We start from the raw sequence: 16645 nt of genomic DNA, 5'->3' as shown, positions 1-16645 counted from the left end.
GACTGATATGTCACCGGCTTCATATCTACTCCTATTATTTCCACAGATCCTTCAGTTGGTTTAGCATGATTGGCTATCTTCCGTCGATGATACTTGTAGGAAAATATGAACGACAGGCAAGTCTATTGACATCAATAATCAAGGCGAATCACTCAACAGTGGTCATCGTGTCGTGGCAATTTTGAACAGATGGGTAAAAGAAGAAAATGGCCTATTGTATAATTTCGGCAAGGACAGACAGTAAAACCCAGTTACTGACCCTACAACCTTCCAGAGGCGACCTAGCATTCCTATACCCGTGACGGAGCTTAGCATCCAGCTCCATCATGCTTAGATCCTTCTTATTACAGTGACGGACAATCTGAATGGCAACAGCGCACAATGTCGTGTCTTGTAGAATAGGATCAACCAATCCTATGGGGATATCAAGACCGGTTGTACTTTGGTTAGTTGGAGGCAGGAGCTCAAGCAGACGGGTTTGCGATTCTCTCTCCGGTACCATTAGTTCATGGAAACCCGGAACCGGAAAGTCCAGGCAAGTGCTAAGATCTGTGGATTGAGGCGTAAAATCTACGCTCGAAGGCGCCACAAGTCCAGTATCCGCAACTTCACGTATCGTAGTGGGAGATCCAAAGCTAGGAGTAACCTGTCATATGTTTGGTCAGTCTTGGCTTCTGCGAGAGCACCGCACACCTCGTGCACGCGGTGGATAGTCGGATAGTCATACGTTCGGCAACTGGAGGGCCATCGAATCAGCGTGCAGTTCAAGGGTGGTCGGCACAGTATTTGCCGCGAAGCTGGGACTCATTTGTATATCGTCTAAGATAGCTTCTTGATGCTTCTGCGCGGTATTAAGGTCCAGGACATTGTGACCAAAGCCACTGGAGGCCAACAAGGTCCGCAGTGCCTCGTTCTCTCTACAGAGGTTCTCTTCCACAGCCTGTCGCCTTCTATCAGCCTCAGCCGCAGCCTCCGCATAAGCTGTGATTTTGCTTTCAAGTTCGGCGACGTAGTCACGCCTTCGTTGCCGACATTTGCGCTGGTTTTCACGGACCCGCTTAAGGTCCTCATCCTAGGGTGACGGTCAGATGTTGTAACAGTAGGGAACGGGCTAAGAGTGTTCTTGGCTTCTTGCCTTGGTCTTTCGTTTTACACGGGGCATGGTAGATAATGCAGATCTGGTAATGGAGGATCTGTTTGGAGATTTCGATAGAAATAGATGGCTGACAAGCTCCGGTTGATGCTTGCAACGGTGGTTGTGCGGAATATTTGATGTGTTCTTATCTGATGACGATGATCTCCGGTCCCAGACCAAGAGGCGGGGTGCTTGCTTAAAAAGATCCACTTTAAACCACTCCGTATTATTTACTGGTACTATCCAATAGAAGCAATGTGGTGACACACCAGTTATTGTTTACTAACCCTTTATTGAAATATAATATCACTAGGCTAAAAAGGTGTCCGGACAGGATTCCTATCAGTCTAGGGTCTCATATCCATAATTATATTTTTCAACACCCTTCTTGTACACCATTTCCCATGCCGCACCCTAGCCTCCTAGTTTCTGAAGCGATCGATATTAAGAAATGAAGTCTTCTTAGAAATTTAGTAAGCGAATAAATGCGCATCGGGAAATAGAGGATACAAGGTAGTAAAAGGACGAACTTAGAAATGCAAAGTTGGTCTGTCAGACTTGAGAGTCACCCTCCTCGCCTATAGGTACGGCGACAAGCCCTCATCCCTCCGCACCTCTCTTCTTGATAAGTTCAATTTGGCAAAAGGGCTGTACCAGTGTGTGGGAGACCATGAGCTCCTAAAGGGTCAAACTACATCTAAATTGCTCAGAATAACTGCCAACGGACCGTCGACCAGATTAATTCCTTCGCCTCGCTCCATGACAATCTCCAGTATCCAGGTGTAGTTGCGGTGCTTCGGATGGGCCTATTGGCCAGGACCAGGGTGAGCAAATAGAACAGTGGATGGAAAGTCTTCATAGTGCCGTTGGGCTGGAGGTGATGGCGATCATGAAACCGAGAATCTGGGGGGTGACGGATGGCCGTTGCTTTGTGGATTATGGTCGTCCTAATTGCGCCCGACTCACGGGTATAACACCCCTAAAATGCGGCCCGGAGTTGGTGGTCGATCCCCGGCAGACAGCCGCTGCGGGCTCCCAAGCCAGGCGGTGGACATGGTGTCTGACATGGTGGGTGCATACTACCGATTTTTCATTGAAAAGGAAATATATTTATGCCCTTCTTATTCCTTTATTCTTTGGATCATATGGACAAACAAACCCAGACTACTAATACGAGGGGTTCACAGCAACCACTGGTCAGACAAGGTGCAAATGCATACTGATGTAAGCTACCTACAGGGAACGCGTATGCTTGCCAGATTCGGCATAAGCAGGTGTTGCATGTTGTCCGTTCTAGCCATCCATAACAGAATTCTCCGCATTTATGCGAGAATACTTTATAAAGAACACCTCCTCCCTGTGTAAACGTCCCTCGTTACCAGACAAAATCTGCTTCATCATGAAAATCTCGCTTGCTCTCTCTGCTCTTGCCTTACTTGCTTGCCCTGCCACTGCGGTCGACCTTAATCCAACAAAAGACTGTGGCGCGCCCTTTAACGCCTGGTGGACCCAGTGCACCCGATCTGCCTCCAACTGCTGCTACTACGCAGCCGAAAAGGCCAATACAACCTGTCCGATGACTCGTGCAAGACATTACGTCTTTCTAGGACACTGCAGGTCGCTCTTCGAGGGCAGCGCAAGACCCTACCACAAAACTGACTGTGTCACCGCCACTCTCGCCGGCATAGCTTTGCTTATGGGGGATCGTGGCCTTAGCTTTCCTGTCAGTTGTACTATTGATGACATCAAGGACATGCCCTAGGGATTCCGGCGTTTCCCTGTAGGAGGCTTCGTGGAGAACCGTCCAGGAAAAGTCAAGATGGGTATATTGGCAATGTTCGTGTACAATTTGAGCGCTCTAAGGGAGGAAAGGTCCCGACCGCGAATCGGCAGAATCTCCCTGTGGAGAGGCTCGACTGGTCAACGAAAACTGTCTGTCAATACCTAAGGTTTATACGGGGTCTGACCACGCCTCTTCTGCACTCCGGATCATAGTATATCAGTATACTCGTACCCTGATAAGAGAATATGAATATGGATAGGTTACTGAACCTAGTATCTACTTAGAGTAGAACTGAGCAGCTTAGACGGACTTAGTAGTAGATTAACACTCCACACGGCTACTAGTAACCAGCATCATCGGTTCGGCGACATCCCATACCTCTCGCAGGAGGGGCAACTGCTATGATGGCGCTCATTCGAAGTGAAGATGCTCTTCATCTCTCAACTATCTCGGCAGCGGTTCAACGGGAATAACAGACATGGGGAAAAGGAGGAAGAAGATAGAACTAACAATGACTTTCATAATCAACTGTTGAGTCACGTGAGCAGTCTAACATGACATCACAACGGTGCTCAGTCAGTCAGAGCGGAATTGATGAAAGATCAACCTGTTTCTATCAGAGAAGTGGGAGAGAAGAAGAAAGAGATGTAAATTTTCAGATGTCTGGAAGTCTGCCTAATCCCAAGGCTTACATCAACCAGCCTCTGTTTCTGACTGGTGTTGGTGTGGGGCATAGATATTGCTTCGTCCCTTGCCCACATCAGACGGTCTGAGACATTCTGGATTGCACTCTTGCCCCAGAAAACAATCTCCAATGAGTGCTAATCTTAGTAGCCCCATCCTCTATATTCCCTCTGATGCTTGGCACATCTGTCCAAGGCGGAAAGACAAATTTCCAACATGAAGTTGAGAACCACTTCCAAAAAGGTGCCGTCCAATATGGGATTGTCGTTAGCCCTCAGAAGCAGAAGGTTATCCGTCGTCATCTGGACGACAAGGTCCCTGAGCCCTCGGTCGTGGCCTTCCGTCGAGCCGTACACAAGCACCGCGGAGGTGAATGATTCTCGGTCTGGAAATTTCATGAAGGACTCCTGGAAGTACTCCTTCGCCCTAATCGTCAATCCCTCTATTTGAAAATAGGCACCTTGTGCGTACATTTGGGCGTGAAAAAAGGCCTGACCGGTTCGTGGGTTTGCACTGCTAGTTTCTCCCTGTATGTCTGTGAATCCTTCTGTCCCTGTGTCTGCCTGGAGATCCTTATCTAGGTATGTGTATGAAAGCTCCCCGGAGCTATTCTCGGAGTCAAAGCTGCCCCTTGCATTTGAAGCTTCATAGGTATACGTGTTCATGGTCAATTCCCAGACTGAGCAACTTTAATCACAGCCTTTCCAAGGCCTCCCTGGTTGCTGTACACAACATGACAGGCGGCTCGCATGGCCTGAATATCGGACATATCCACTGTAGTACCCACGACTGTTTTCAATTTACCCCCTTCAACATATTCTCGCATCGCGTCCAAGTCCTTGCCGTTCTCATGCAGGAACATGTATGTATAGCTAACACCGTAGCGTCGAGCACGCATCTTGCGGATGTTATCCAGTAGATTCAGGACGAGTTTGACATAGATTGGGACAGAGTTGCGGCCTTCAAGAAAGTCCTGTAGCTGGTTTCCTGAAGGGGATGTTGCAATAGACACGACCCAACAGGTCTTTGGTCGCATCAAACAAAGGTATTCCATGGCGACACCTGCTGTGTCAAACAAGTAATCAACAGTACCGTGCTCAATCGCAGTCTTTGGGTCGACCTTCTTGTAGTCAATTACTTGCATCGGGTCAGCAGTCATTGCATGGTGAGTCATGGGATGGACTTCTTACTCTGATCGACGGCTCCCTTTCCTAAGAGTTCGTCCACCTTGGCGACTTTCGATGTCGAGACGGTCGTAATCACCTTCCCGGCATTAAAGACGTGTTTTGCAAGTTGGCAGGCGTATAGACCGGTCCCGCTCACTGCCATGTGTTAGTAGAGAACGGAATGTAATAATCACGCAAAGCATACATCCAGCCGGTACAAATACAGTCTTCCCAGAAAGATCGCCATCATATTTTCTCAGCGCCTGAAGAGCCGTCATTCCTGCTAATGGAATCGACGCTGCGCTCTCAAACGACAACGACGGTGGCTTGAGAGCGATGTATTCCTCTGCACATTTGGCATACTCACTCCACGAGCCTAATTTGATTTTGTCAGCTCAAATACGAGCATCTCTTCTCGATTATCACAAACCTCGATCCGTCTCCGGTAATCTAACGTAGACTGCGTCTCCGACTTGGAACCGCGTCACGTCTGCTCCAACCTCAGCGACTGTACCGGCGCAATCATAGCCAATCTTATATGGGAACCTGAACCATTCAGAGTGAGTCACCTTCAGGCCATCTGGGTGGGGTGTACATACGCGTCTTTCTGCACGAACTATAAGATACCATCGGCCTTTTTCACGTCGATTGGATTTATACTGGCAGCGTGAACCTTGACAAGAACATCTTTCGGGTCCTGAATTTCCGGCTTCGGGAGTTCAGAAAGCTGGTAGCCGGATGGTTTTGAGTAGGCAGGGATGTTGACCGACAACATTTTCGTTTGGTTGCCTTTGAGATGGAGAGTTCTGGACTTGAGGACCCGGAGTTGAGGAGATATATAATTTTTCCGCTGAAATTAAGTCTATTGAAGAAAAGCACGGAAGATGATGCAACACCGTAGCTCAATCGGACTAGCTTCCTTTTCTAGAATGACTTAGAAATGTAATGGTTCAATGGAAGCATATGTAACCCTGAACCACCGTTAGACATGCAGGGATCCACCGGACCACCACTACGGATTTGGGGAACTTGGGAATTGGGATTTCTGCAACGCTGTCGGTGACGGCGTGATTAAATTATCCGTCCGGATCCCCACCTGAAACTCCCCCATTTCCAACCGATCACTAAGGCACCTCGGTAAAAGTCAAAGCTTCCATTCATTGACCGTTGTCCCACCACGGTACCCACAGATAGCCTGAGCTCTAGACGGTCCGAGCCCGGAACAACGGGTAGGTAGCTTTGAACCTGTGGTGGGGACGGGTTCTGCAGGCCGCATATGACCTTGGCTTATTCTCTTCCACATCACTTCAGTGTCAGTGTGAATGACATTTATAATAGTGGCTTCGCTGATTGCAAACTCATTTTGTGCAACTTTCCTAGCGCCGTATGACCTCAGAAGACATTCAGGGGAATGCTTTGCCTCGTGTGACTTGATGGGATTTCTTTTTTCAGAGGAAGAGGAATCGAGGGAGTGGGACAACGAGGAGGTATTGCTGAAAGCCGCAGCCGAGAACGACAAAACTACTGGCAAATTGAAGGTTGTATACACGCTAGAGCTGAATAATATCGGCAAGGACAGCGCCATACGCACGCAGTGGAGCCTGGTGAACTGGGTTAGCGATGCCAACTGGAATCCTCAGTGTCAGATATAGCTGATTTCCTGACTACTGAAGAAAAGAAATACCTAGAGGAGACTAATTTTAAGGAGTGGACTCGTGACATGGACAAAGAAAGCGTGAGGCTGTGGATGCGGGAACAGACGTTTCTGCAGCGCACCGAGAAGGGATATGAATATATTGGAGAGCATCCTAAGGATCGGGTGGACTTTGACGACAAAGAATACCTTTTGCATCCTACCACAATCGTCTCATCCCCAGAGGATGACAATTCTGCTGATGCTGTGGTGGCTGGCAAAGTCGCTATTAAGGCCACCCGAAAGTACGGCCTGGGTTGTCTTCCACATATCACGCTTCGCATTAATGTCGACCAGCTTCATCTTGTCCTTGCGGTGCCCTGTGACGGGGCTAGAGAGAGGGACGGTGACGATAGCGAGCAATTTGACCTGTACCAAGAAAACTTAGTTCTTGCCTTCGCCCGCGGAGGAGGTCAGGATCCATAAGGACATCGAGACTAAATCAAATGAGGCTTCAGAGAAAGGAGAAAAAACAGTTCGAACAAGATTACCCAATTCGCGTGGCAATCAATAAAATATAAATACCTTTGGAGGCATCCACCCGGAACCGTCGACAGGAAGCCTGGGACAAGAACCCTGTGGTGCCGGGGTGCAGTGGGTTCTTGGATCTAGCCATGGCCATCAATTTCGACGCCTTTAATTACGGTGAATACGGAATACAAACAAAGACGGAGCAAAAGAAAGATGATACCTTTCATCTCATAAACTTCCTCATCCAAATGGCCTCCATACTTGCAGCAGAACGCGGCCGCATGGGACCAGCTCTCGGCTGCGCCATTTACTTGACCGGTGAAGCGAAACTACAGGAAGGGGACGACTGGATAGCGGACTACGACAACTACCTCCCTCCGATCCTCGGAGCTGCGGTTGGCGTCTAGGAAAACAATTGTTAATGTCCTGAAGGTCTTTGCGCGGGAGTTGGGCGCAATCTCCAAGCTTCGGGGTAGGCGTCGGGTGGCCCCAAGCTGAATTCACTCTTCAGTATAGCACAATACGGGGGGAGGGGAACTTGGCGAAAAAAATGTTGAGTAATAGGTAATGACAATAGTAAACCAATTTTGCTTGAAAGAATTATTCTAGGTATATCTACGACATATTCGCGTTTACATGGTGGCTACATACAGCAGACCATCTGACGTACAGAGGATTTGTGAGGGACAATATCCGTAAAATACATAGGAAATATGACACATCGTCGCATTGTCGTCCTTGATATTATATGACCATAGGGAATCTGACGAGTAATGATGATCCATGGATTACACTGGACTAGGATTGACTCGCCGACTTCGTTCGCTTGAATAACAAGCAGAACTACAAAAGAGACATCGGAATTAGTGACTCCAGGTAGGTACTATTGCTATGATTATCTGGTTCGGCTCCAGTCCAGAGAAACCGTGGGTCTAAACTCTCCGCCAAAGATCCTCCGCGGGGGAACTCAACCCTATCCACTGTTCTACGGACTATCTTCACTAGGAGCCGAGGAAAGATAGTCCCCGTCTATATTAGTAGATCCAGATTTGTCTGAAGCTTTACTATCTCACTTTTCTATACTTCCACAAGACCTTGTTTCCCTCCTGAGATCTCCTGCATTCTCTGTTCACATTAACCTTCGCCCTAAATCCCCAAGAGAAATCCGGCCTCAACAACAGAGACAACCGAAGAAACAAAAACACTGCAAATGGCTGAGTTCAAGTATCTGATCCACTTTGAAAACGAGAAGGGAGACAGGTTCTTTGCCGATATCGACTCTACGGAGCCCGTCATCGGGACACCAATCAATGCACATCTATCATTCGAAGACCTGAAGGAGAAGAAAAATGGCACACTTACTACCATTGCCAAGGTATTACATGCCCGTAAGGATAATATTTATAGATGAATGCTGCTCACATCGACTACAGCTCCTCCCTCCTGTCCCTGCACACGATCTGCCGATCTACTGCGTCGGGCTTAATTATAAGAGCCATGCAAAAGAAGCAAATGTAAGTTGGTCACTAAACAAGGTCCCCAGACAGAGGCTGATAAGAAATTAGCTGAATGTCCCCGCGAATCCACCGTTGTGGACAAAACCCGCCGCCTCTCTGGCCGGTCCCAACGAGACAATCGCAATGAACCGATTCTGTGCGTCCCATCTACCAGACTGGGAGGTGAGTGCTGTCCTCATTTGCTGCAAAGCCTGCTGGACAAAAGTCTGATCACACCCATAATCGAGGATAATAGGGCGAGCTCTGCTTCGTAACCTCGCGCGAGTGTCGAGACCTCGCCATTGAAGAGGCAGGCTCGTGTATTCTGGGCTATACCATTGGGAATGACTTATCCTGCCGCTTCTTTCAGCTCCCCGAGCAGTCCGGCGGGCAATTTTTCTACGCCAAGGCCTTTGATAGATTTGCGCCGGTTGGTCCGGCGCTGGTTAATCCATCCGTGTGGCACAAGGTTGAGAAGACGGCTCGGTTGATTACGCGCCTCAATGGACAAGTCAAACAGGATTCTCACCTCGCCACGGATATGATCCACGAGCCGGCGAGGATTCTGAGTTGGATGTCACAGGGTAAGCATCCCTTTTAGCGGTCCTTAAATTGAAGTCTCTGAGGAGAATGGCTTAATCCTCTGCTTAGGCACCACAATTCCGGCGTATACGATTGTTATGACAGGGACTCCCGCCGGTGTGGGTGCCTTCAACACCCCTCGACAGTTTCTCAAAGATAAGGACTCGGTCGAAATTGAGATTACCGGCCTCGGAGTGCTAAAGAACCGGATTGTGTTCGAGGAAGGCCAGGATAATATGCTGTGAGATGACCTTTCGCCTTGTTTGAAGACTGTTAGCATCACCTGGGGTCTTTGCTTCGAGTGGTGGACGCTTGTACTAATATGTCTTCTCTTACGAGATGATTAGGGCCCTTGTATGGAAATTGATCAAGTCTAAATTGTGGTATAGGATCAGTCTGTGGCTGGTGTAAGGGTTGAGCGCCCGGGTGCTCTCAGCGGATTTATCTTCTCCGTTCCGAATCTGTATATTTTTAATCGTCACGTAATAAAGAAGACTTCCCATTCTAGAAGTCGACTGCTGTAAACGGCTCGCTATAGTGAGTCGGGAATCTTGATAAGGCACTATAGACTTGTCAATCTGTAGCACTCTGTTGCTATCTGGCCCTGTCCCCTGTGTGTCCGAGTAAACAAGATCTGGAATAGTCTCAGGGAAATGCAAAACAAAACATGACTTGTATATTATAATCTCAGAATTTGCAGATACTGTACAGCAGGATGAAATGAGACAAAAGAGCAAGCAGTGACAGTAACAGGAAAATTTGCAGATCAAATCAATCAGTTTTAGGTCAGAGTCTTTTCCAGCGCGTCCAAGCTATTCTTCAGGCCACTTAGGTCTCTGCTCATGGCAATAACAATGTTATCTGGCCTCAGAATCACGTATCGAGCGCGAGTGTCACCCAAACGACGCATGAATTGGTTGGAGTTATATCCTGGACGGACGGGGTACCCAATAAGCAGGTCCGCAGGTGCTACACGGCAAACCGGCCACCGACTCGCATCAGAGAGGTGATCTAACGAGTTAGAAGAATCGAACTGCACAATCGACTGCTCCGATAACACAGAAGGATCTATTCCAGATTGCTGAAGCACCTGAAGCAGCCCGTCTAGTTCCTGCTCCATTTCGGGGCACTGCATGGGTGCGACGACAAGAAGAGTGAGAATGGTGGGAACACGGCGAAGCGCCTGGTCAGACAGCTCAACCCTCAGGATTGGACTATCAGGAAGACGTATCTGCACGTAGACCTGGCCCAACTTGATGCCACCACCGTGTTCGGTAGTGAATCCACCCCCGACACAGCCGCGGTACCCTTGGCTATCTGCTCCAAACGGCCCCAGACGTATACCCAGTGCCCCTAGAAACCCCTGGACAATATTCAGACAGGCGAGCTGAATTGATAACGACCATGAACCTTCTTTATTGCATAACTCGCCGTTCTGCCAGGTTAGCCGGGCGGAATTGTCAGTGCCCATTCGACGTTCATCCGCCCAGGCCTGAAGAAGAGATTCCCGCAGAGTCCGCGAGTGCGCCAGGGAGTCAACCTTTGTGAGAATGGCGAGTCGCCAGGCTAGCCCGACCGCATCCTGAACACCACATGCCACCCCTTGCCCGCCAAATGGCGGGAAGACGTGCGCTGCGTGATTCCAGCTTCTTTGCAATGTAAACATAGGTCATAGTCGTTGCCGTTGCAGGCGCAGTTGAAAAAGACATTAAGCCTCTCCCGGTTGCATGCATTGCAGCTAATTTCCATGACTGCCTGGCGGTCACTAAAGGCGGTTGTAAGAAGGCTCAGTCTACAATCCTGACTGATCAGCTCGAGCGGGTACGCCTTTAGAATCGTCAGGGCGTCTTTGGAACATAGGTCGAGCCCATCAATGACAAGGTATGTTCTCTTGTGCTCGTCTAGCAGTGCCTCGAATGTCTGTTTAAGTATCGTCTCGGACCGACAGTGGCTCTCGTATGCGTTCCTGAGTGTTGTGGGTATTTTGCAGGGGTTCTCAGGAGTGGTGTTGAACAGGAGCAGTTGCTTCACCATGCTGCCTAGAAGGTTGACTCCCGTCTGGAGCTTTTGACTGTCTTCATGGTCACTCAGGGAGATGTGGATGACTGGCGAGAGGGGGCGATCCAGTCGTAGATGGTGCACTATCAGAGCGCAAAGATAGCTCTGGTAATATGATCAGAATCCTCAATTCTTAGCAGTCAAATTCGATGTTATACCACGTACCTTGCCGGTACCTGCTTCTCCATGACATCGAAGCTGACAACGAGCCCCATCGGCCCAATACTCAAACACATCTGAGTTGATCAGCCACTCCCCCGTGGGCACGCTATCCACATAGACCCTCTGCTGTTCATCGTGGAAATCAAGAGGAGTGATCCAATCCAAGATCTTCTTGCGGTAGCTACTGTCAAGCACTCCATTAATTTGATCAAGCCTATCAGTTACTGCACCTCACGTGTCTCATTAGCATAGCCTCCGAGCACATTTGAACTGTCACTCAACTGATATCCCAACATCCGATCTTCTCTAGCCCCTACTCCTCCCAAACAAAGGATAGACATACATTTATCCAGCGCTACAATCTCCTGCGGCTGAATCAGCGCCAGGAGATCTTTCGCGTACGCAGCCGCTGTAAGAGCCGCATACGGCTGCCATAGATCATTCTTGTGTGTATCAGCATAGTCCGAGATGCCTCTGATAACAAGGCACGGAAAGTTATTCATTAAACCAGCCGCCTCCATATCAAAGCATACAACTTTGTGCTCGCGTCGCATGGTGTCCCGCATGTGCGCGTCCCGAACCACAGTGTTCCCAGATGCAATGAGCCCATAGTGGACAACTGGGTCATTCCGCGGCACCGATGTTCGAACAACTTCGGCCCTATCGCAGTTCCGACAGTCATTCTCGGTCTTGTTGGGATGGTTGTACCTAGTCGCAAACAGAAGGTCATGATGGCGGCCCGGAAAGCTGAAGTGGCTCATGCCTAGGGCTTCGAGCTTCAACTGCGCTTCTTCAATATACCCCGCCATATTCCCTCTCTTGAACCTGTGATCCCGTGAGAGCTTGTCGGTAGCAGAGATGAGTAGGTTTCCAGGGCTGTTCAAGTGCGACTCAATCTCAAATTTCCCGGGTCCTCGTCTACCCTTGTCGTACTGTAGGATCCCGCCTATATTATATCAGCCTAGGGCCAACTCATTATCCAAAGGCAACTCACCATGATTGCCTTCTGGCTTGCTAACAACGACATCCCCCAGAAGAATATCCGTTGTTGACCTCCTCGGGTCGTGCGATCCAGGGGCATCCGCAGCGCCACCGCCAATGCCCACCATCAATCCGAAGCGTATTTTGTCAAAGGTTCGAAGCATGTGTGTAACGGCTGTTGAGGCATTGGTTGTCCCTGCTCGGGTACATTTGGCAATGACGACGTTGTGTCCTCCGATTCGCCCAACGGTGTAGGAGCTAGGATCGTCATGAGGTTTAAATGGGGTGTCGTGCTCTTCGTCGAGAAGAGCTGTGGAGACATCGTATTCATAGTCTAGGACGCAGAGCCAGCCGACTGTGTACTCGTCGCAGGAGAGCTTGGCGCGGGCTTTCGAGAGAGCGGTCATGGTCACCGTCGCGGGAAACGATTCCTCGGCGGGAGCGGGATTTGTGTCGAGGGCGTCGAAATCAACCTCAAGCTCGGGGAAGAGCCTCGATAAATCAGTTCAGGGAGGTGGGCATGCCAGAATGTAACCCAATCATGCAGAGTAACCCCGCGAAACTCAAAAGTCAAACGGGCAAACCAGATTGGGAAAGAAAGAAGCTGGTCTCAGCCTTGTGGCGGCTGCCAAGAAGAAATCAACCCCAAACGCCATCCAGACTCAGTATCGATGGTGCGGGTGTCCGGGAAACAAAGGGTGCCTCTCTCAGCATGACTTCGTATATGCAAAATAGTTGGTGTCAGCCCAATTGAGAGGATGGAATCGTCCATAATGAGGCGGGATAAAGCTAGCCAGAAATGCCGTCAGAGCAGGTACCCGTCGCAGATCTTAATTTCGAAGTCGGTCCGGCGAGGCTTGATAGGTTGTGACTCTGCTTATTCTGCAGCCAAGAGAAGGCTGAATGTCTTGGGTCACACGCATGTCTACTCGGACAGTGAGGGCGGCGAAGTGCTGGCATAAATACCTACAGGAGACCGGTGGTGGTAAGGAGTCAGTGGCTCAACAGAGTCAAGATGCAAGGAAATACTAACCTGCTTCTGCTGATCGTGCAAGCTGTAGTGCTGGCGTCGGCTGCGTCTCCTTCCACTGCTTGCGGTGACATTGTCAACCATGAGGGCACGTATACCCCAAGCGCTCCTGAGCTCGTCGCCCCTCGCTGACCATTTTCTCTCTTATAGACGCTGCCTTCACCATCTTCAACGCGACCCAAGCGTACAACTGTCTGAGAAGCGTCCCCTTCCATCCTGAAGTTGCCAGTCGTCTCCTCAAGTATCTCAACGACACGATTCAGTTTCATAGTCCCCTTGCCTACCTTGCCAACCCGCCGCCTACCTACCAGCAGCCAGCGGTCGATCTCGTGGCCGGTATATCTCGGATCCAGAGCAGTATCGACAATGGGGTCTTCCAGAATGAGTATGCGTTTGAAGCCGCGCTTAAACAACTGCTTAATGCTGCCCATGATGACCATCTTGGTATGAGTGGGGGCATCCTGTCAGCCTTTGCCTTTGGTTCCCCATATGATCTTGTATCTGTGTCGCTGGACGGGATTGAGCTGCCCAAGGTGTACATCGCGGGTGAACTGCTCGCCAATGAGACAACGGGACTACCATGGCAACCATCGGCCATTGCCACCATAAACGGCGAGGAGGCTGTCAAGTATCTCACAGGGTTTGCGGCACGAAATTCTGTAGGGAAACTCGAGCCTCATGCAGATTGGAACATGTTGATGCGGAGTGGCGCATTAGATGCCCAGGGATACCTGGAGGTCTTCTATGGAGGTGTTTCATTCTACCCAGGCGACACAATCACCATCACCTTTGAGAACGGCACAGTGCGCGATCCCGTCCCGTGGCAGGCTATGTATCTTAGCCCAGGGTACACTGGACCGGTACAGACTGGAGGTGACATTTATAACTTCTTTGTCTTGGGTCTTTATCCGGCATCGTATGAGGAAGCTTTGCAGCAGTTATCCTCACAGCAACCCCCAGAGACTACTTCGACAGCAGCCCCGGATCCTCCCACATGGGACAGAGCATATCCGTCCGAGGCTGATGTCAGCCAGCAAGGCACTTCCATCAGTGATAACGGTCTGCTGAGAGGGTACTTTTTGACGGCGCCCTCGTTGGCTGTTCTCAGCATCCCCCATTTTGCCTCATACGGCGAAGTTGATGCAGCGGCCTTCGTCCAGACAGTCAAGGAGTTCCTCAAACGCAGCAAGGAGGCGGGTCTGAAGCGGATAGTCATCGACGTGCAGCAAAACATGGGTGGACAGCCCTTGCTGGCCATTGAGATCTTCAAATTGTTCTTCCCTTCCATCCCCCCGTTCGCAGGAAGCCGTAGGCGGGTTCATCCAATGGGTGCGGCTCTGGGTGCGGCTCTGACACCCTACTGGGAGACGCTCACACCCAATCAGAGCCTCTATTACCATCTCCTCACCAACGAATGGGTGTTGACCAGTCGGTTGGACGCAGACACGGGCCGTGAGTTCACGTCATGGGAGGAATACTTCCGTCCAGCAGCCTCGTATCACGGAGACGACTATTCCAAGACGGAGCTATACAACCTTACAAGCACAGTATTCACCGAAGAGGCAGCAAGCATCACTATTGAAGACATAGACGAGCCACAGCCCTATCCTGCGGAGGACATAATCATACTTAGTGATGGCCTCTGCTCGTCTGCCTGTGCCCTCTTTATGGAGCTGATGCACCACGAAGCCAAAGTGCGCACTGTTGTAGCAGGCGGCCGCCCAAATTATACCCCCATGCAGGCCCCCAGTGGAACGCGTGGGGCAGCATTATACGGGACAGACAAGATGGATCGGGACATCCACCGTGCACGGCAAGTGGACAATTCCACTCGCAGAGTCCTCCCAACCCGGGGAATTGATTTCTTTATGTCCAGCGCTAGTGTCAATCTGCGAGACCAGATCCGTCGCAATAGCAGTGACATCCCGCTTCAATTCCTTTATGAAGCAGCCGACTGCAGGATCTTCTTTACACCCAAGACCTGGTACAATTATACCAATCTCTGGACGTATGCGGCTGAGGCAGCATGGCACAATCCTGCGCTCTGCGTCGCGACGTCAAACTCGACAGCCAGCTCTAGCTCCGACTCCAATGCTACCGCACCATTCCAGGTTGATGTTAATGACAATGACCCAATCCCCAGCCCACATGACTACCACGCTATCGACGACCCATCAAACGATATCCATGACAAAGGTATCCCGGCCGGAAGTTTGAGAGGAACAAAATGCGAGTCAGGCAATTTTTGCCCTGGTCCACTCGTCTGCGCGAAAATCGAGGTATGCCAGAAGGGAGAGGTAGTTAAAAAGGAGCGTTGTGTCCCGTCCTGCTCCAAATCGTACAACTACCAAACCTGTGGTTCCGACTCGTTCTGTTTCACTGAAGAACATGGAGCGACATTTACGGTGAAAGATCGGCCGGACGTGAGACGCAAGAACTGGATTTCCTTGGGGTACTGTTTGCCCATATCTCCACCCAGGTGCACCTGCAATGAGGATTATGATCCCGATGAGGATACATGCTTTGACGAGCTGGACCCGAACAGATATGCGCTTGACTGTTTCGGATACGACCTTTATCTCTATAGGTGCCATGTCTACGATCTGTCGAGGGGCCGCTGGGTCGATGAACCCGAGCTCCAAGTCCCTCGCTACTGCTCAAGGACGTATCTTAAGCGCTGGTGGGAACAGGACAAAGTGTCTTCAAGCTGTTATGAAAATACAAAATGGGCAAGTCGTGTCTGTGGCGTAGGAACGGACTGGCCCATTGTTTATCTGCACCATAACGAGGAAGAGCATTATTTCCGCAATCCTGAAACCGGCGAGCCCTGGTACCGATAGACGAGGCGTGGGTATGGCAGGAGCGTAGCATCGACCGACATTCGTCGATCCGTGGTATAATAGGGCACTTAAAAAAATGCATTCAGATGCTGGAGAAGCCAATGGAGAATGGATATTAGGGGTCAACTGGGATAACTGTGACGTGCGCAAGTTCCGATAGTGATGTACTTCCTCCTTCTGCTTTGAATGGCAGAAACATGGCTACGAGCGGGACTACCTCGAATAACGGAATTGTTAGAAGAACCAAAGGAACGAACCATTTCTGTTGATAGATGGGACCTTAGACGCTGCTAGGAGGAGTCTCGGACGGCACATTAATACGCATGTACTAATAAACCTGGGTGCGCATGATTGTTTTGGATGCTCTTCAACCTGGTGGCAAGGGCAGAAAGAGCACCTGATAGGCATCTAGCAACTAGTAAATCAACAAGCAGGAGTGATTACAGGAATAATGCAGTCAACACTAGTTGGGCTATTACTATGAGAAGCAGCCCTCAAACCAGCAGAGGTAATGCTAGATCCATAACAGCAAGGCTATGCTGCTAGGCTACTAGGCCTTACCAG

The 16645-nt window shown here is 50.0% G+C and overlaps 6 protein-coding genes across 6 annotated transcripts, besides 1 other annotated feature; 3 read left to right on the top strand and 3 right to left on the bottom strand.

The window, feature by feature from the left end:
• Nucleotides 1–211: 211 nt before the first annotated feature.
• NFIA_099310 (bZIP transcription factor) lies at nucleotides 212–1162 on the bottom strand (the record flags this gene model as incomplete). Its single annotated transcript, XM_001262193.1, has 3 exons — nucleotides 212–646; nucleotides 728–1072; nucleotides 1154–1162. The coding sequence occupies 3 exons, from the start codon at nucleotides 1160–1162 to the stop codon at nucleotides 212–214; spliced, it is 789 nt and encodes a 262-aa protein (XP_001262194.1).
• Nucleotides 1163–4269: 3107 nt separating this feature from the next.
• Nucleotides 4270–5543, bottom strand: NFIA_099300 (NADP-dependent oxidoreductase; the record flags this gene model as incomplete). The annotated part of the gene is made up of 5 exons (XM_001262192.1): nucleotides 4270–4739; nucleotides 4793–4924; nucleotides 4974–5144; nucleotides 5199–5348; nucleotides 5396–5543. 5 exons carry the CDS (start codon nucleotides 5541–5543, stop codon nucleotides 4270–4272), a joined length of 1071 nt encoding a protein of 356 aa, XP_001262193.1.
• A 658-nt stretch (nucleotides 5544–6201) lies between these two features.
• NFIA_099290 (uncharacterized protein) lies at nucleotides 6202–6887 on the top strand (the record flags this gene model as incomplete). Its single annotated transcript, XM_001262191.1, has 2 exons — nucleotides 6202–6381; nucleotides 6447–6887. The coding sequence occupies 2 exons, from the start codon at nucleotides 6202–6204 to the stop codon at nucleotides 6885–6887; spliced, it is 621 nt and encodes a 206-aa protein (XP_001262192.1).
• Nucleotides 6888–8142: 1255 nt separating this feature from the next.
• On the top strand, nucleotides 8143–9255 carry NFIA_099280 (fumarylacetoacetate hydrolase family protein; the record flags this gene model as incomplete). Its single annotated transcript, XM_001262190.1, has 5 exons — nucleotides 8143–8307; nucleotides 8366–8446; nucleotides 8498–8611; nucleotides 8685–9012; nucleotides 9080–9255. The coding sequence occupies 5 exons, from the start codon at nucleotides 8143–8145 to the stop codon at nucleotides 9253–9255; spliced, it is 864 nt and encodes a 287-aa protein (XP_001262191.1).
• A 536-nt stretch (nucleotides 9256–9791) lies between these two features.
• NFIA_099270 (putative monooxygenase) lies at nucleotides 9792–12618 on the bottom strand (the record flags this gene model as incomplete). Its single annotated transcript, XM_001262189.1, has 5 exons — nucleotides 9792–10642; nucleotides 10807–11173; nucleotides 11234–11454; nucleotides 11574–12176; nucleotides 12225–12618. 5 exons carry the CDS (start codon nucleotides 12616–12618, stop codon nucleotides 9792–9794), a joined length of 2436 nt encoding a protein of 811 aa, XP_001262190.1.
• A 608-nt stretch (nucleotides 12619–13226) lies between these two features.
• NFIA_099260 (uncharacterized protein) lies at nucleotides 13227–16081 on the top strand (the record flags this gene model as incomplete). The annotated part of the gene is made up of 2 exons (XM_001262188.1): nucleotides 13227–13308; nucleotides 13392–16081. 2 exons carry the CDS (start codon nucleotides 13227–13229, stop codon nucleotides 16079–16081), a joined length of 2772 nt encoding a protein of 923 aa, XP_001262189.1.
• Nucleotides 14569–14593: a microsatellite.
• Nucleotides 16082–16645: the final 564 nt, after the last annotated feature.

This window comes from Aspergillus fischeri, genomic scaffold (assembly GCF_000149645.3).
Source record: "Aspergillus fischeri NRRL 181 1099437636262 genomic scaffold, whole genome shotgun sequence".
Lineage (NCBI taxonomy): Eukaryota > Fungi > Ascomycota > Eurotiomycetes > Eurotiales > Aspergillaceae > Aspergillus > Aspergillus fischeri.
This window is presented reverse-complemented; position numbering and strand designations above follow the sequence as displayed.